Consider the following 20,634-nt stretch of genomic DNA (forward strand, 5'->3'; position numbering starts at 1 on the left):
TTGTTTACAGTCAAACCCTTAGGTACAATCACATTTGCTCTGATCCAACTGACAGAGACCAAAAACTACAAGATCTCTACCAAATATTCAAAAACCTGAATTACCCACCAGGAGAAATAAAAAAACAAATCGACAGGACCAGATGAATACCCAGAGAGCAGCTACTCCAAGATAGGCTCAAAAGAGCCAAGAACAGAACACCACTGGTCATCACCTACAGTCCCCAACTCAAACCACTGCAACACATTATTAAAAACCTACAACCTATCCTTGATCAGGATGCCACACTCCAGAAGGCCCTAGGTGACAGGCCTGTTCTCTCCTACAGACAACCTCCCAACCTTATGAGATTCTCACCAACAACCACAGACTATACCGCAGGAACACCAGTCCTGGAACTTTTCCTTGCAGCAAGGCCCGTTGCCAATTTTGTCCACATATCCATTCTGGAGATACCATCACTGGACATAACCAGGTTATTCACAGAATCACAGGCACATTCTCATGTTCCTCAGCTAACATCATATATGCCATCATGTGCCAACAATGCCCACATGCTTTGTATATTGGACAGAATTCAAACTCTCTTAGACAAAGAATTAATGGGCATAAAACAGACATAAAAACACTCCTGATTCACAAACCTGTCAGTCAGCACTTTAATGGAGTGGGTCAATCTGTTAATGACCTGAAAGTCTGTGTTTTACTGAAGAGGAATTTTCACAGCCATTTGGAAAAAGGCTGCTGAACTCTCTTTTATATTCAAATTTGACACAGTAACACATGGTTTGAACCACGATGGCAATTTTTTAGCTCATTATAGGGGCTCTTTTACATACTTGCCTTTATCTAACTCTTGACTCCCCCTCACACCTTCTGCTCTGATTTGCTTATCTTGATGATAATATTTTTTGATTTGTCAACCTTGACTACTATGTTTGGTTCTCTGTGCCTTAAATATGGAGTCTGTTCTGGTATGGCTCTGATCTGAAGAAATGGGTCTGTCCCATGAAAGCTCATCACCTAATAAATTATTTTGTTAGTCTTTAAAGTGCCACTGGACTGCTTTTTTGTTTTGATAGTATATAGACTAGCACGGCTAGCTCTCTGTTACAAGGCACGCTTTGAGTTTAGAAAATAAATCCAAACAAGTTCCTTAGGGACAAAGGGCTAGATGGCAGCTCAGCCAGGTATCAACATAATCAAGCAGACTATTACCGAACAGAGCAGCCATTCTTTGGCAAGAAAAAAAGTGAGTGAGAGAATTACATTTTAGCAGCAGAACAGTTGAAGGATCCCATCCAAAACAGACTTGCTATTGCTCAATGACAGTTGGAGATAACCCTCTCAGAGAAGATAAGTGCATTAAGAGTGGTCACAGAAGACAAATCACCACTCAAGTCATCTTTACAAATGCATAATCAACATTTGAAAGACCTAAGGTTGCGTCAGTGAACTGGGGAACTGGCCCTGACTTAAAAATTCACCCAGTAAAAGCATAGGGCAAGAAAAACGTTTGGAGGACAGCTCAGTGGTTTGAGCATAGGCCTTGTAAACCCAGGGTTGTGAGCTCAATCCTTGAGGAGGCTATTTAGGGGTGTAGGGCAAATAGATTGATTAAAAAAAAAAATCAGCCACAGGTGGTGCTTGGCCCTGCCAAGAGGGCAGAGGACTACTTCTTGAGGGCCTGTCCAGCTCTGAGAGATATTTCTATCCCTATATTAATCTTAATTACTCTGAATTCAATTAGTTTGTTAAGCTGGGTATCAGTTTCTGATTTACCTTTTTAGTAACTGATTCTGACATTTATGCCTCATTACTTATAATCCCTTCAAATCTTCCTGTAATTAATAACTTATTTTCTCTAAACCAGCATATGTTTGGATTGAAGTTGCTGGAACCTCTATTTGATGTAATAGGGTTTGTGCATATAATTTCGTATTAATAAATGACATACTTTGACCTTGTAAAGAAAGAAAGAACTGGCCAGTACAAAGATGCTGAGGATAAATCCAGACTTAGAATTTGCTGGTGTCACTCTACAATATAAATCAAGAGCAGATGGATAGAAACACTCATGTCACTCAGCTTGGAATGGGTTTTTGCAAGCTACAAACTGCATAAACAGGCCAGGAGCTGCTGTTCTCACAGCAAAGCAGCATGAAAGGCAACGCTGGTTGGAAGACTGAGAGCTGTTTAACTATCCAGATTGTACTGTGGAGAATGTCGTGTTAACCTAAATCTTTTTTGCTACATATCAAACCAATCTGCTCTTATCTTACATTCAGCGTACATTAGGAACAATCAATGACTGACATCTTCATTACAGCAGCACTCAAGATATTTGAAAACTTACCTGTTCCTCAACTCAGTTGTCTCTTCTCAAGACTACACATGCCCAGTTATTTTTAATCTTACATCATAGATCAGATTTTCTAAACCATCTATCATTTATATTGCTCTCCTCTGGAATCCCTCCAATTGTCCACATCTACCTTAAAGTATAAGAAACTGTTTTCCAACTGAAGCCTTCTGTAGCAGGGGACAATTACTTCCTATGTGTTACCAAAAGTGCTGTTCATACATCCCAGAGAATTAGCCTTTTTTGCAACTGCATTACACAGTTGGCGCATACTCAATTTTGATCCATTATAACCCCCAGATACTTTCCCACAGTACTAATGCAGTTATTTCCCAACCTGGGGCTGTGCATTTCATTTTTATGGACAGGTATTACTTTGCAAGTCTTTACTGAATTTTGCGTGGTTCAGAGCAATTCAGTATACTCCCAGCATCGCACTTTCCCCTCACCCCTCTCCAAGGTAATGCACAGAGATGGGACTTCTCCAACTCTCAGGAAAACCAGGCTGACTCTCTCTAACCATCCGCCATGGCCCACCTCCCAACGTTAGCTAATACAGTTAGTTTCTGTAGCTCAGACTGTTTTGAAGAGCTGAAATGTTAAGGTTCAAACCCTGCTGACAATGCATGCTGTGGGCAGGAGAGGGTAGAAAGTTGAGGAAGATGAGGTGTATATCAAGCTCTGCGGCATACCGTTTTCTTTTTTTTAAAAAAACAAGTCTTCAAAATTATATACAGTAAAGCCAAGTTATTTATATAGAACATTCAATTACTTTGAAATGCCAGACTTACTGTTGACTATACAACTGTAATGCTGCCCCCCTGTGTTAAGGACAGCTTTACTTACATGACACAGTCTTGTTTATAAGAGCCTGTCTTATTAAGTGACTTGGTTCAATATACGAAGGAGAAAAAGTAAGGTTGCCCTGGCAACCCAATCAAGAGTTTCCTCACACTTGAATGCATGATTTGGCAACCTAAATAAATGTTTTAAATACGTTTTTGCACATATATTACATTTAAATATCTGAGGCATTATACATCTGAATCATATTATACTATATCAGATATCTGGCTATGTAAGCTGTCTGAACAAATTTTAGTAAATGTGGTCTGGTTGGCTCAGGAAACTGTCAATGACTAGATTCAGAGCTCTTCAGAAACTCTAGATTCCAGATTCAAATCAATGCGTATAGTAATTATCTGGCCAAGGCTTGAAAAATCCACTTTTTGCCGAGTTTGAAGTTTGCCATTGATCACTGAGCTCCTATGTCAAAAGTTTAGATGGAGTTAAAGCTTTTAAAAGTTTTTTAAACTTCTTATCATTATGAAGATTAAGCTTCCAAATCTGAAACTAACACAAAGCCAGTGCAATCCTCTCTTCCCAAGTCTGTGCTAGTAAAGCAGCTATGAAGACACAGAAAATCATAAAATAGAATGACATACTTGCTGCTGTCTATTTTTCAGAAATGGATTTGGTTGGACTACTTATTAAAAAGCCTAAGAGGCATAGGCAACATCTGAACATATGTGACAGTGGAAGTCAGACGTTCACATGAGCCTCTCTAATCCAGCAACATCCATAATCTGGCATGATTTTAGTTAGGCAGATGACCACTTTTCATGGATGTAGCCAAGCTTCTCATGGTCCTGCAAACTTTGTTTACAGCCACCTGTCCTAGTTCTCGGTGTTCTGTGCTATTATTCAGCTTTAATTTACTGCAATGTCTTCTAAGAGCCCAGTAAGCAGTGGGAGTGTTGGTAATTGCTAGACAGACAATACTGACCTCCCATGGTCTGGCAAATTCTCTCACTCAGCACCAGTCAGGTCCCAAGCGTGCTGGACTAGAGAGGTTCAAACTGTAGTAGCTTACTGAGGTTCACGACAAGAGCCTGTCTTATTTTCATGGAAATTGCCTTCATGGTATAATGGCAGCATGGCAACTTTATGATTATTAACATGATGGCTCTCAAGCTGTCATATGTAGACCAAAAGACATGAAGAGAGAGCTTACTAGTGTGAGGCACTGGCTCTCTTCCTTCCTTCCAGCTGCTAAGCTACAAGTAAAAAGTATAACTTGAGGTACACCTTTCCCATCAGTATTTTTCCATGTAAACAATCGCTGTAGCTGTCCTGGGGATGTTACATACTCATGCTCCACACTAATAAAGAGTTTGACAACTCCAGCAACAAATCCTAAACTGCACTTCCTTCTAGAATCTAGATGCTTACTTGACTTCCTACCTAGTTCATCATTTTGTCAGCAACATATTTTACAGTTCTAGGTTTCAGAGCAAATTAGCCAACCCAACCAGAGGCTAAGTGATATTCATGTTTGGTTTTGTAATAACCCTATGCTACAAGTTACCGTACCTTTATTGAAGAATGAGGTGTAAAAAAAAGTTAGTTGGAAACTCCAGCACCAGAGGTATACTGCCAAGCTCTTGGACTAGAAAATCCCATTACAGGACTCCACCTAAAATCAACTCTGAAAAATCAGGATCTTGTCTGTAGTTCTTGATTTCTAAGCATTTCTAAAGAGTGAATGTGCAATATTGTTTTCCCTTTAAAATAAAGTATAATGCAATGGTAAATGGCACAAAAACATGATGAAGTCAAACAAGGACAGATGCTTGCTTCCAATTGGACTTGACTCATCATGATATAAAGACATGGTGGAAGCAAATCACTTACTGAATATCCACATCACTTTCTTTGCGCTTCCTGGGAAACTCAGCTGCAGGTGTGTTAAATAAACAGGCAGTGGCAGGCTTGATTACTGCATTCAAAAGAGTAGAGACTGCAGGGGCAATATCTTGGCTCCCTTCCATCACAAGATTATCTGTAATTACAAAAAAAAAAATCATGACAAAAGCAGAAGAGTAGTAGTAGTTTGTTTTTATTTTTGATCTTAGAAACTACTCCCCACCCAAAAGTACCTCATCCATAGTTCTGGGTACCTTTAACATACACTTAAACCACAATACTAGAAATGTTACAACATAAATTGTCAAATGTAGCAACACCTCCCTTCTTCCCCGCCTAGAGCTGTCTCATCCAGAGGACAGTTTGGTGCAGCTACTTTTGACCCCACACTTTGAGTGGGGAGGGAAGGGCTCACAGAACCTACCTCAACTGTGCTAGGAAAAGGCATTTTCTTGCTAATCCTCTTCTTCTGGGGGGAATGGGTAGAAGGGAAGATTACTTGGAACCCTCTCATGCTTGTTCTTAACCTAGAGGTGAATTTTTGTTGGGTATGTCAGAAGAAAATTCTGTCAGCAGTTTGAGTTATCAGAGCACATTTCTTTTCTTGCTTAAGTAAAGTATTCAGAGGCTTTTTATGCTCAGGATTAAGCCAGAATACTCTTTTTTTAGTAGCTCTGACCTAGCATACAGATTTCAGCAAGCTTCAAGAAGTCTGAAAAAGCCTAAGTAAAAAAAATAACTTAGTAACACATGTAATAAGAGATATGACAGTTCTTTAACAATAAAATGCCCCAATCTGGTAAAAACCTTAAGAGTCCCATTGACTTCAGGGTTGTCATAGAGTGCAGTCACACTCTATGAACAGATATAAGCAACCTATGTAATATGTAAACCTAGACACACACAAACAGAAAATAATTACAGTTGATTTAAATTTTCCAAAACAAATGATCATGGGTACACAACTTGAGACTCAATTCAAAGTGCCTAATTTAATTTTATCTTACAGCACTGTAAATAGTTATATTTGAAGACCTAAGACTTCTCTGTGTATCTAAATCATTGGATACACACATACAGGATCATAAGTTAGACTTCAAATAATTGTGCATCATTTGAAAGTTTGTTTAAATTTTGGCTGTTTTTAAATAGGATTGTCTAAAATTTATTTTAATAACTCGTTACTGAGATCATATGAAAATGAGGAAATTACATCTACTCAACATATATGTGCATTATGATTACCCTATGCAGTGAATCAAAGTGTCACATACACTACTGTGTGGGGAAACAAGTTACAGCTGCTATGACAGCTATCATTTTGAAGCTCCTAACTGTGTACACCAAAAAATTTCAGTGACAATGTTTCACTAACAAGGGTGTATGTGCTCAATAAAAGTGGCTGAGAGATTTAAAAATAAAATCAGACTATTTACACTGATATTTAGTACCTACATCCAGCCCACAACAAAATTTCAAATTCTGTTAGTTTTTAAAGAGATTCAATAGCAACCGTAATTAGATGCACACTAACATAAGTTAATTTTTTCATTGTTTGGACTATGACTCTCACAAGCACAAAAACAACCACACGTACAGGACAGCAAGAAACTGAGGCTTAGTAATGAAAGCATCAGAAACGTGACAATAAATAGATAACAAACACTCAACAGGTTATCCCAAAATCATTGAGTTCATGATTTTCTATTTTTTAGCAACAAAAATACTGAAAATAAAAATGTATGCCATTTGCTACAGAAATATATTTACATCAATAATTATTAGTACATTTTATGCACTTGGTATTTCCTCAACAAAAAATTCAAAGAGCCTTTGCAGTTCTGAATAAGCCACAGTCAAAACCTACAGTGACTGCATCAAATAAACCAGACACATAGTTAATGAATGTCTGAATTATGTTTATGGGTTTGGACCAGTAGGTGTGTAAGTATTTAAATATGAATGTAATCAGACACAGACACTATTCTATGCTGATGCTTTAAAGCAGGGGTCTCAAACTTGTGGCCTGATCAGTTCCACCATCCGGCCCACACATGGGTGCTGACATTTGAGCCCTTGCAGACCTGAGGTGTGTGTGTACCTTTCCCCAAGTTCAGTTTCTGTTCCTCCCCCTCTCTCCGCAGCCCACTAGGAGAGTTTGAGGGCTGGCACTGGCCCTAAGGTTCAATGAGTTTGAGACTCCTGTTTTAAAGTCTTCACTGTCTCCTTCACCACTTTCAGGTGCAATGCAGGAAAATCCACAAAGTACTGCCAAGCTTGGATCCAAACTGAGAAAACATGTGTCCCACGCATCGTGTTAGGACAGGGGTCAGCAACCAAAACAACAAGAGCAGCTATTTTTTTTCGAATTCAGTAAAAAACTCAATAATTCACGAGCTGCAATGCATGTGAATACGAAAGCCCATAATAAATTATATCCACCCATACCTTTTCTAACCCCTATTTTAAGGGCAGCATGCACAGACATCCCACAATGCTCTGCACATATTAAAGGGGGAGTTACTCAACATTTCAAGATCACATATTGTTTGCTATTCAGATCTGAGTTGTTCATTGTTCAGCTTTTAGACCTTCACCAATATATCAAAAATAATCAGGACAGGGTTATTTTTTATTTTGCAATTACAGCACTGGGAGCCACAAAGAAGTCCTTAAACAGCCGCATGTGGCTCTGGAACTGCAGATTGCAGACCCCTGTATTAGGAGAACTGCTGTTAGCAAAACTCCTGGACCGACTGAAATCAACAGAATTTCAACCAGGAAGTTTTCAATGGTATGTCTTAACTCTTGGTTTTCTCCAATGGTTCTTGAAGGACCCATCTGTTTACTCAGGGTTTTGAATAATGGGATACTCCCACTTCTAACTCACTGTGTGTTTGTGTCTTAACTAACATCATTGATCTAATTTTAATGTTTAGTGTTTTAATCTTTAGTGTTTTCTTAATTCATACAAGCACACTAATTAAATGATGCGAAAGGGTCAGCTTAAAAGTAAAAATTGAGAGTTTGGTCTAGAACAAAGAATAAAATTGTCAGGCACGTAGAAGAACATAATTTGATTGGCAAAAGTTAACATGGTTTCTGAAGAGGGAAATCATATCTTACTAATCTGTTAGTTCTTTGAAGGGGTTAACCAACATGCAGACGGGGGAGAGCTAGTGGATACAGTATACTTAGATTTCCAGAAAGCCTTTGACAAGGTACTTCATTAAAGGCTCTTATGGAAATTAAGTTGTCATGGGATAAGAGGAAAGGTCCTTTCATGGACTGAGAACTGGTTAAAAGACAGGAAACAAAGGGTAAGCATAAATGATAAATTTTCAGAATGGAGAGGGTAACTAGTGGTATCTCCCAAGGGTCAGTCCTAGGACCAATCCTGTTCAATTTATTCATAAATGATCTGGAGAAGGGGGTGAGCAGTGAGGAGGCAAAGTTTGCAAATGACACTAAAGTGTTCAAGATAGTCAAGACAAAGGCACACTGTGAAGAACTTCAAAAAGATCTCATCAAACTGAGTGATTGGGCAACAAAATGGCAAATGAAATTTAATGTGGATCAGTGTGAGGTAATGCACATTGGAAAAAATAACCCCAACTACACTTAGAACATGATGGGGGCTAATTTAGCTGTAACTAATCAGGAAAGAGATCTCGGAGTTATCGTGGATAGTTCCTTGAAAACATCCACGCAGTGTGCAGAGGCAGCCAAATAGGCAAATAGGATGTTAGGTATTATTAAAAAAGGGATGGAAAATAAGACAAGGAGTATTTTACTGCCCCTATATAAATCTATAGCATGCCCACATCTTGAATACTGTGTACAGATGTGGTCTCCTCACCTAAAAAAAGAATACCCTGGCACTGGAAAAAGTTCAGAAAAGGGCAAATAAAATGATTAGGGGCTTGGAAGAGGTCCCAAATGAGGAGAGATTAAAAAGATTGTGACTTTTCAGTTTAGAAAAGAGGAGACTGAGCAGGGACATGATAGAGGTATATAAAGTTATGACAGGTGTGGAGAGGGTGAATAAGGAGAAGTTATTTATTTGTGCCAATAATACAAGAACTAGAGGACACCAAATGAAATTAATGGGTAGCAGGTTTAAAACTAAGAAACGAAAGTTCTTCACTCAGCGCATAGTTAACTTGTGGAACTCCTTGCCAGAGGAGACTGTGAAGGCTAGGACTATAACAGAATTTAAGAGCTAGATAAATTCATGGAGGTTAGGTCTATGAAAGGCTATTAGCCAAGAGTAGGAATGGTGTCCCTGGCCTCTGGTCATCAGAGGCTGGAGATGGAGGGCAGGAGACAAATTGCTCGATGATTGTCTTCAGTCCACACCCTCTGGTGCACCTGCTACTGACAACTGTCGGTAGACAGGCTACTGGGTTGGATGGACCTTTGGTCTGACCCATTATGGCCATTCTTATGTTCTAAACTATTATAAAATATGTGACCCTATGATTAATTATCCCTCCTGTGGGTGCTACTCCACAGGGAAAAAAGAGCTGTGCAAATACTGTTCTTTGGGAGTTTTGTTTGCTTTTCCTACAAAATTTATACAAAGGTCTTTGCCCATGAAAGCTTATGCTCCAATAAATCTGTTAGTCTATAAGGTGCCACAGGCCTTCTCACTTTTTTCCACATGCAAACAACCAAATTCTGTCTATCTTCCATAAATCAGGAGACAAACAGGAAAAAAATAATGACTTTTTTTTAAAGTGATGAGAGTAGTAGTAGTAGTAGGCATCCTTCAGTCTGCATAGACTATGGATCGCGCCCTTTATAGTTTCAATTGAGGACTTCATTTACAGCGTCTACTGTGACTATGAAGACCCACACAAGAGTGACAGTCCTTGCTGCATCTGTTGCAGATGCATGGGTGTCTGGCAAGTCCTTAGTGTGCTTTCTGTGCGCTCGCTTCTCCTCTGCTAGCTGTCTGATCCTCATCTTGCCCTTCTGAAGGCCCTTGTGTAACCCCTGCCTCCATCTGCTGCGGTCGTCTGCTAGTTCTTCCCAGTTGTCCAGCTCGATGTCTACCTCTCTGAGGTCTCTCTTGCAGACATCTTTGTAGCGCAACTGGGGGCGTCCGGGAGGTCTTTTGCCAGAGGCTAGCTCACCATACAGGATGTCTTTTGGAATCCTTCCATCATTCATCCTGTGGACGTGGCCAAGCCAGCGGGGCCGCCGCTGCCTGAGGAGGGTGTGCATGGTTGGGATTCCAGCTTGCTCGAGGACGGCGGTGTTGGTCACCCTGTCCTTCCATGATATTCCAAGGATGCGCCTGAGGCAGCGCAAGTGGAAGACATTCAGCCTCTTTTCCTGGCAGGCATATAGGGTCCAAGTCTCGCTGCCATAAAGGAGGGTGCTGAGGATGCAGGCTCTGTAGACTTGCATTTTGGTGTGAGTGTACAGCTTGTTGTTATTCCACACTCTCTTGCTGAGTCTGGACAGAGTTGTGGCTGCTTTTCCGATCCTCCTATTTAGCTCAATGTCCAACAACAGCGTGTTAGTGATGGTGGACCCGAGGTACACGAACTCGTGGACGACCTCTAATGTATAGTTGTCAATGCTGATTGATGGGGATTCAGCAACATCCTGACCGAGTACGTTTGTCTTCTTTAGGCTGATGGTAAGCCCAAAGTCCTTGCACGCTTTGGAGAACTGATCCAGCAGTTTTTGAAGCTGGTCTTCTGTGTGAGACACTACAGCAGCATCGTCTGCGAACAGCATGTCTCTGATGAGGACTTCCTGCACCTTAGACTTAGCTTTCAGCCTTGCAAGGTTAAACAGTTTCCCATCAGATCTTGTGTGCAGCAAGATGCCTTCTGTTGAAGATCCAAAGGCATGCTTCAGGAGGAGTGTGAAGAAGATCCCGAACAATGTCGGAGCAAGCACGCACCCTTGTTTGACACCGCTCCTGATTCTGAAAGCATCCGATAATGCGCCATCATATTGGATGGTTCCTCTCATGTCTTCGTGGAATGACTGGAAGTGATGAGAATTAGCTCACAATACCCCACACAATAATCAAAACACTGAAAGACTTAGTATGAAGTAAATAAACTACAAATGTCATTTGTAGTGGGAATTTACTCTCTCTTCTGTATCTCACAATCAGGAACAAAACAACTGTTTCTTTCTTCTGCAGCCTATAGGGCTAACCTGCTTGCTTGCCTAGAGTTACCTACATACCTTATGGTTTTATCATTTGTTTTCTTCTAGTTTATATCAAAGTAAATTGGCTATAACACAAGAGACCTACTGGCCATATCCTGTATATTAACCTAAGGCAAAGTTAATATTTTTTGTCTGGGCCCTTTCACCCAAATAACACTGTTAGCTTATATATGCTTGAGACCTTTCACCCAGACAGTAAAAGATGACTTGCGTATGTTCAGGACCTTTCACCTAGATAGTGCAATTTTCATTGTATAAAAGATTTCAAGAATACTCTCAAGTTAACAAGTACACCATACAAAGAACAAAAACTCAGCACTAATGTAGGTAGGAACGATCTAATATCATGACTATGTATATACCTGTCATCAATATGTACAAACATATTATGTGTGTCCAGCCTATGGACTAAGTGCACCCCAATAGCTGGGGGGTGAGGAAATTAAATTTGGGTATAGAAAGAGGGAGAGCCCAGGCTTATGAACAGGGTGCCCAGAGATTTTGAATGGAAGAGAAGAACAGAAGAAAAGGGAGGAAAGAGAAGGAGAGAGAAGAAAATAGGGGAAAAGATAGAGAAAGATGAAGGGCAGGAAGAGCTAGGAGTTCAGATCCATCTCTAGACTTTGTGTTTTCAGCTTCATTTTCTAATAGTCTCTTAGTTTAATCTAGATTTAGGTCAGTCAGTTAAGTCAGCTTTAATAAGCTTTGAGCATTAGCCTTTGCACCTCTCATCAGAGAGCTGAGAAACCTGTACCCGAACTACTGTAACAGAGGCAAGGTGTTTCCTCCGTCCCTGATACCCTGTTGATAGGAATCGGGTTTAAGTATATTAACCATCGTTTATAGAAATAATAACAAGTGCATTTTAGACTACCAATAAGTCATTTGTATAACTAATTTATTTACTACTGAGATTGCTATTTGATTTCAAGTTATGTATTTTAATAAAATTTAAATTAACTTGGTCTCAGTATGAAATTCTCTCATACTTGCTATACTCTGTACAGCCTGATTTTGGGGCAAGAACCTTATTACCTTCTGCTTAGTTCAACTGGCGAGCCTACAATCCCATCTAATAATATTTACCATTCTTAAATCAGCCTACACTTCAAATGTAAATCATGGAAGGGAGCAACATGCACATTTTAAAGTGGAAAAAGTCCAAACTGCTTCTAATTTTGAACCTCGCTCAGCTCCAGAGTTATGGTTGAGAACAAAAAACATTAAACCTAAGCATATTCAAAACACAATAAAAATGCCACACTTAGGATGATAGATTAAACTAGTACACATCAGAAAGCTGATACTGACCAGACATGTTACACACTAGCTCTGCATAAAGAAAAATAATATGATTAGAAGCATATATCAACCACTAAATAAAACAAACAAAAAATGCATTACAAACCAGAAAAAAAGGTATTTAGCCCAGTTCATCTTAGTACAGATTGACATCTACAATGGCAATAACAAACCAGATCAGCATGTGATTATTTTGCCTAAGATCTGTGTGCGTGTGACAACAAGCTGAACAACAAAATAGGATCCAATCCTATGAATGCTTCTTCATTTAAGACTTCGTTAACACTGCATGGGAAAGAGAGGGTTTGGCAGGATCATGATAGTGCTCTGGACCAGAGGGTGGATATTTAGTCAGGAAAAGTAGGCTTCTGAATATACTGGAAGGGCAATACAGTTCTATGAATTATTAAACTGTGTAATACTGGGACAATATACTGGGAATGTCACACAAACAGATACAAAACAGATGGGCACAATACAGACACTCAGAATAAAAGAAACACATTATGCATGTGTGTGTATTTATATATCCTGATACAAAAATAACACCTGGGATACAATGCAGACACACACAAAGAATAACTCAGGATAACATACCTGGAGAATATAAGTTTATGTATAGGCACACATGGGACATGAAAACACACACGCACACTCTTAGAAATGCACTCTGCTCCACCACACAAACATGGGAAACACAAAAATACACACAAACTTGGAAATAAACCCCTTCCCATGACACACACAGGAATGCACAACTTACCCCACCCCCCACAATAACACACCTAGAGAATGTATAGCGACAAGAATCAGAAGGGTAGCCATGTTAGTCTGTATCTGCAAAAACAACGAGAAGTCCTGTGGCACCTTAAACACTAGCAGATATTTTGAAGCATAAACTTTTGTGGACAAAGACCCGCTTCGTCAGATGCAATGACAAAGTGGGTCTTTGCCCACAAAAGCTTATGCTCCAAAATATCTGCTAGTCTATAAAGGTGCCACAGGACTTCTCGTTTGTTTTTTTTTACCAGGGAATGTATGTTTATGTACACACACAAACGAATGCACATACCCCCACAACACAAATGTACACACTGGAAAGCACACCTCCCCCCACAATACACCAACAGACTTGGGAATGCACACACACAGACAGATGAACAGACAAGGCAGTGCTCCTAGCCTGGGGGGGAGGGCAGCTCCCTTACGATCTGTCTTTGGGGCAGGGTCCCACACATCATGCTGGGCTAGGAAGTGAGGCTTTGTCCATCTGTCTGTATGTGTGCACCGTCATGTGAGTGGAGCGGTGCACTCCTGAGTGGGCATGTGTCTGGTGTGCATTCCCAAGTGTGTGAGTGGGGGAGCGTATTCCTGAGTGGATGTATCTGTATGCATGTAATGTGTATTCCTGCGTGGAGAGGATGCGCTTATGTGTGGTGTGCATTCCCAAGTGGTTGTGTGTGCGCACACGTATGCGTTCCCGAGTGACTGTGCGTGCGCGCGCTGTGCATTCCCGAGCGGGTGCGTGTGTGTGGTTGTGGTCTTGTGTGTGTGGTTTGCATTCCCGAGCGGGTGCGTGTGTGTGGTTGTGGTCTTGTGTATGTGGTTTGCATTCCCGAGCGGGTGCGTGTGTGTGGTTGTGGTCTTGTGTATGTGGTTTGCATTCCCGAGCGGGTGCGTGCCTGCGTCCGGGCGCCGCAGGGTCCTGCGCTCGCCGCGGACAGCCCCAGCTCCTTTTCTGACCTGCCGGCTGCGCTCCCCGCCGCTCTTCCTCCGGCCCCGCCTCGGCCATGGTGAAACGCTACCGGCGCCGCTCCGCAGCGCCCCTGACGCTACCGGCATGGAGCACGCCCAGTGGGCCCGCCCGGCGGACGCCTGGCATAAGGCGAGCCCCGGCTCTGGCGCCGCCCGCCGCCACTGCCGCGCGCTTCTCGCGAGACCTCCCGGCCGAGAGGGCGGGGCCCGGGGCGGCTGGTGAGCGTCCTGCGTGTCCCGCGCTCCGCTGGGGGCAGCCCCGCAGGGCTCGGTCCGGAGCTGGGCGCGTCTCTGTACTCAGCCGCTGAGCGGTTGCTGGATGAGCCCCTCACCCTTTCCTGCCCAGGGACGGGGGAAGCCGCCCGCTGAAGGGAAGGGAGAAGAGGGACTCGCCCCGAGTCCAGGAGCTGGGGGTCTGACGCCCCCGAGGCCGTGAGACGCGAAGGAAAGTCCGGCGCCTCGGGAACGCTGACGCCCGCAGTTGGGGCTGGCAAGTCTGGGAGACACGTGCGTCTGACGAAGCGGGGCGTCGCCCACGAAAGCTTATGCTCGGAAAGAGCTGTTCGTCTGTGAGGTGCCGCGGGACTTCTCCTGGTTTAAGTCTAGGAGATGAATTTGGCCAGACAAGACGGATTTCAGAAAATATCTGGGCATGTTTAAAACGTGCTGTTGGGCAGGGCAGGGCAGGATGACTGAAGCCCAGGGAGGGGAGACAAGTCAGGGTTCTGGTGCTCGCTCTCTGAGGCTGGGCAAGTCGCTACATTTACTCTGCCTCAGTTTTCCTAGTTGTAACATGATGATAATGATGCTGTGTAAAGCGCTACAAGACCTAAAGGTACATCCACACTACAGGAAAAATCAACACTGCCATGGTTGATTTTCTGGAGCAATTTAGCACATCTGCTGGGGATGCACTAAATCCAATTTACGGGGTGTCCCCATTGGCCATTATATACCTGCCTGCTGTTAGGAGCAAAAGAAGTCTATGAGAGCACAGGCTCCTGTCAAGGTCCCTTAGTGGACATGGTGGGGAAGCCTGACATTAGCTATGAGATTAATATAGCAAAAAGTGCATGCATAAATTCGACCTTCCCCTCGGGAATGCAGTGTAGGCCTGCCCGAAGGATGAAATGGACCTGGATCCAGCGAGGCATCTTTAGTGTCCACTAAAATCACTGGGAATTGAGGAGATTCCACACCTTCTCTGTAAAGACTCCCACTCAAACTTCCTGGGCTGTGCAACTTCCTTAATTGAGGTTTCTTGCAATTCTTCCTGTTATTCACATAAAAGGCAACTTACTACAGGTGTCCAGTCACCTGATATCACACACCTTTTTTCAGAAATATTCTTGGAGTCCAGAGATTCATGCTTGAATCACAATAGCATACTCTTATTGGAGTTTTGCACTGAAAATACTCAACACTGAGCCACTGTTCATTTTTGTGGTTACACCTGAAGTCTAGATTCAGACATGACAACTTTCGTAGTGAAAATCCCAGTAAAGGCATCTGTGAGATCGTTGAACCATTATAAAAGGGTGCCTTTGTTCTTCAGAAAACAGTGCACTGAGGTGCAATAAAGAACCCCAAATGGCTAGTAATGGAGGTGCTGTCAAAGAGTTGCCACTCACGTACATGTGTAGGTCCAGATATAATCAAAGTTGTGAGAGAGAGTGGAGTGCATGGGACAATGAAGACTCCCAGAGAGTGAAAAGGAGTGTGAAGTTGTAGAGAAGGAGCTGTTGGGCACAGAATTTTGAATTGTGATAGAGGTGGAGTGTGGGGGGACATGAACTTGTGTTGGCTCATTGTGCTTTGGAACTAAACGTTTGAAGATCTCCATCTGATCCTCCATCAGCCTGATCATACATTCTGTGGCGTGCCAGGTGAAGGTCTGGTTGTCCTTGCGTTTCCTCAGCTCCCTTTCCAAGCACTGCTCCTGTTGTTTATGCTCATTTGCTGTTTCATTTAGTACTTCACAAACCAAATTCTCCCTGTTTTTTCTAGGAAGTTTCCCTATCTGTTGCAACCTCTCCAAAGTGATGTGCGAAGGGGCTGCCCAGGACTCTATTATGCAGATAAAGGAGTCTGTTAACAATGAGTCTTACATTACAACATTTCGCTGAAAAACCCTTTTCCAACATTTCCACTCACTTTCCTGCTGAGTTTTACAAGGAACACAGCTCAGCAAGCATGCTAATCCTGATGAAATAGTGAGTGGGGTGGCTGGCAGTTGTGCATGCAGACAAAGGAAATTCCAGCCAGGACTAAAAAAGTTCCCTTTTCAGGAACATAGTCCTAATTATGCCAAACTTCTCCACATGAGGATAACACCCCGGCAGACATCTTCGTCCTCAAGGTAAGCAAGAAATCAGGGCACAACTACTCCAGGTTTGTAGCTTTCACCCTGCTCCACATGCAGCCCACTTATGTTCTGCTTTGGTTCCCGCTCACGGGATTGATGAATGGTCCGGCCTAGTGCCTGACAATGGGTGGGGTGTGGCAGAAAATTACTAAGTACCTCACAAAAAGTTTCAAAAGACTTGGGGACCCTGGGAAGACCCCCTCATCCCACCTACCTCAACTTCCTCATCTACAATTTTATCTTCTGTGTTAGGTCCTCTGTGTACTGTCTCCATGCCCTCTGAAATACCCATGAGGCTCTTGGTGGTGGCAATGGGGATGGCATTCAACTCCTAGAAACAGTCTCAAGGGGTAGATGTATTAGTCAGTAGCTTCACAAATAATAAGCAGTTCTGTAGCACCTTAAAGACCAACAAATTTACTAGGTCATGAGCTTCAGGTCTTTGGCAGAGGTGAAAGTAAGCGGGTACGCCCTGATATGCAGCTCTGATAGGAACTGGCTGAGCTGCAGCAAAAGCCAGCAAGGAGCTATTCAGGGAGCTGGCAGGGCCCCAGGTTGCAATAGAGCAATACCTGTGAGAAATTTTTATTCACTTTCATCGTGGTCTTTGGTGAAGTAACGGAGGGTTGGTTTGCTTCACAGGATCTATGATAGGCTTATCTGAACTCTTCAGTCTTCCCTCTGCACTGCAGCATGTACCACTCATACCCCTTTTCACACAAGGATCAAGAAATATACCCATACGTATCCCAGTTCCTACTGGTCACTTGCAGCTGGGACAGAACAGACTCCTCTCCCCACGCACTGTTCAGAGTCAATAGCTCCGCAGCTGTCCAAGCAAGGGTATATGTTGATGTGATGGCCAGGAAAAAAGGGCATCTGGAAAGATGCCACAAGACCACTGGAGGCTGAGCCAGGGCAGCGGGGGAGATCCAGGTGCTTAGACTGCATAGGGCATCACAATTTGTAAAGTCAGCCCTGTGAAAACTGTGATCAAACAGTAAGTGAGCCCAGACAAAAGGAACAATGCTTGGAAAGGGAGCTGGGGAAGTGCAAGGACAACCAGACCTTTGCCAAGCAAGCCACAATGCCTCAACAACCATGTGGATGAAAACAAACAGTCACTATCCAATGAATTCAGCCAGAAAAGCCAACCAGCAGGAGATGGGACTTAAATTTTGCAGGGCTTGCAAGGGATGAGATGGGTACCTGGTCACCTGGCTGCAAAGGAGCAGAGTTCAATCTGCTCACCAGAGCAGCTGATTCAGAATTGTGACCCACTTCCTGGAGGACAGAATCAATGACAAAACACCTTGAGGTGTTTACACTGCATGTATATCAACAACACAGGGAAGGGAAAAGAAAAAGGTCTTGTGTGGAGCTAGAAGTTTTTTGTCAATGAAAATGGCCATTTTTTCCAACAAAAGGTGAATTGCAGTTTGAATGCTCAAGTAATTTTGTCAACAAAAGGCACTTTTCCTTGACAAAACTTGCCAGTGTAGACAAAGCTTAAGTCACGTGCATCTCAAACTTTCATTGCCTGCTTTCTACTAAAACCCTCAGTTTCAGGAAATGAAAGCAGGCATTCCAGGAAAATGGGTGAAAATGTCTGGTGTAAGTCCCTACTGACAACTTAAGCCCTGCTTTAAGGCCCAATCCTCCAAAGCCTCATTTACATAAGTGCATACAGATTTGGACCCTAAGTAGTCAAACCAAGATGTAAAGTGGTGAAGATGGTCTTGCATAGATCTCTGTCTTAGGATGGATTGTGCACATTATGTCAACACATGCTGTGTGTCTTCATAAAGTATTTTACCTCATCAAGTCACACATTTTACACATGAAAACGCTAGCCACTAGTGTTCAAAATTTTAAAAAGGAACCACATTTTTCTCATTCATTGTGAAGACTTGTAAGTCCATTACAAACTGGTTTTGTTTCATGGACATCGCCAGCATCTAGCCAACAGTTAAGATTTGCATTAACATGAGGAAGTTTTCTGTAGAAATATTATCTTTCTACAACTTCAGACTTATGTGAAAGCATGAAGGAATACATGACAAGTGATATAATAATTATACTTGCATGTCATTATCATATCTCATTAATTCATCCTATGCGTTAAATATAAAACAAAAAGTAGCTGTAATTGCCAATCGATTTATATTATTAGCTAAGTCTTTGCCCCTTAAAAATATAAATGAGAATGATTAATTCCCTCACCAATTTAAAATGTGTTATTTTGGACAGATCCTCACAATTATTATTGTTTTTCATTTGTATTGTAATAGCACACAGATGCACCAACTGAAATTAGGACCTCTTGTGCTAGGTACTTTACATACGCATAGTAATCAGAGAATGAAACCATAGAAGTTTGGGACTGCAAGGGACCTTAAGAAGTCATCTAATGCATCCCCATGTGCTGAGGCAGTCCTTATTCTGAGGAGTTTACAAGCTAAGTGAACAAGATTAACAAAACATGGGAGGGGAAAAAAGCACAGGGAGCTGAGGCACAGAGAGATTAAATCATTTGCCAAGGGTCATATGGGTAGTCTGGCAAAACCAGGGTTTAAAAAACCCAGATAACCCCAATTTCAGCCCCGTGTCTTTGTTACATCATGGCACTTAGCTTCTTCCATGTATGTGTTTGCAGCTTTTGGAACTGAAATGACTTGAAATTAGTGCACCTTCAAGGTCTGGAACATTCTAAGCCATCAGAACTTCAGAATGGGCAATCAGTCGCACCTGGAGCCGCCCCCCCACCCAAAAAAATCAGACATGATGTGGGGCTGGATGTTATTTCTAAATAAGGATCCATTGTTATGATTGTTATTTTATTTTTCTTGCTATTGTTGTCTACATATAAAGCCATGGTATTTTTAAACAAGGCATGATTGGCTTTTTGGGAGCTGGAGCCATAACAAAGGAAAAATAACTTACGTTTAAAATACAGGGGGAAATATTCCACTGCCTTGAATCAGAGTGAAAAGGGAAATGTGAAAAACATAAAAGGTGTATTTACTTCCAACTAAAGCAGGAGAAATTACTTATATAAATACTCCCTTGAGCGACTATTAATCTCCAAGAAACTGAGGTCACTCACACAGGCAGGTGAGAGCAGCCTAGTTGTTTGCCTGGTACAATGGAAAAAAAAAGCATGGCAGACTCCAAACAAAAGCTGAACATCACAGACTTGCTACTGTAGGAATAAATGAGAAAAGAGAAATTTCTCTGAAAACAGCATTTCCTTCAAAGGATAGTCTTAAGCAATAGTGGACTGAGGGGGTTAGGACTGTTGATCCCACTTTATAAAGCACCTCACAATTGGTGGCAATTCTGGTGGTGAAGTCTTTCCTTTCTACTTGTGCAGTCAAAATCAAGAGACTATGCCTGGCTCTCTTAAAAAGCAGCTTTCTAAATTAAAGATAATTATACATGTACTATAAAAAGCTCTCCTTGTAGCTTTTCAGTCAAATAGTCCTGGAAGGCAGTGTCACATGTGGAAGATAGAAAAGAGCTATGTCTACGTTTGCTATATAGTTGAGGAGCCTTTTGGTGCCCTGGGATGACCACACTCTGAAACCAAATTCTCACCTTCTCCCTGTGCTTCTATATGGCCCTTTTTTTAACAATCCTTTTTAAGAAAGCAGCTTTTAAGGTGTGGTGTGGAAAGAATGCCACCTGCTAAATTTAACTTCGGATTTTTGTGCACCAGTTCCTCATGTTCCACCGTAATTATTGCTGGTTTCTACATCTTCACTGCTACAGTACCTTGCTCTTTCATTAATATCTTTTACCTCTGGCTATCAAAATATGTTGCTAGTGTTAATGACAAACGTGAACAAATATGCATTGGTTAGCCCTCTACAAAACATAATGGAGTGGAGAATGAACGACTCTTCTGGTTCTGTTGCAAAGCTGACCCCATCCCTCCAGACCAGGG

The 20,634-nt window shown here is 42.0% G+C and overlaps 1 protein-coding gene and 1 long non-coding RNA gene across 7 annotated transcripts in view; one reads left to right on the forward strand and one right to left on the reverse strand.

Annotated features, from left to right (window-relative positions):
- BMAL2 (basic helix-loop-helix ARNT like 2) overlaps nt 1-14,493 on the reverse strand; it is an 86,075-nt gene extending 71,582 nt beyond the window's left edge. For 5 of the 6 annotated variants that reach the window (XM_075004211.1, XM_075004204.1, XM_075004231.1 and 2 more), the window contains exons 1-2: nt 14,312-14,493; nt 5,057-5,204 (exon numbers count right to left, since the gene is read on the reverse strand). In XM_075004211.1, coding sequence (XP_074860312.1) covers nt 5,057-5,204; nt 14,312-14,360 — 197 coding nt within the window. In that variant the 5' untranslated portion in view covers nt 14,361-14,493. Of the gene's footprint in view, nt 1-5,056; nt 5,205-5,492; nt 5,596-14,311 lie in introns of all 6 variants that reach the window. The other variant, XM_075004222.1, reaches the window with a different exon arrangement.
- Nucleotides 14,494-15,048: 555 nt separating this feature from the next.
- On the forward strand, nt 15,049-19,773 carry LOC142018439 (uncharacterized). Its single transcript, XR_012646822.1, has 3 exons — nt 15,049-15,158; nt 16,331-16,682; nt 19,345-19,773. It is a non-coding gene; the product is annotated as an uncharacterized LOC142018439 (long non-coding RNA).
- The last annotated feature ends 861 nt before the right edge of the window (nt 19,774-20,634 follow it).

This window comes from Carettochelys insculpta, chromosome 1 (assembly GCF_033958435.1).
Source record: "Carettochelys insculpta isolate YL-2023 chromosome 1, ASM3395843v1, whole genome shotgun sequence".
Classification (NCBI taxonomy): Eukaryota; Metazoa; Chordata; order Testudines; family Carettochelyidae; genus Carettochelys; species Carettochelys insculpta.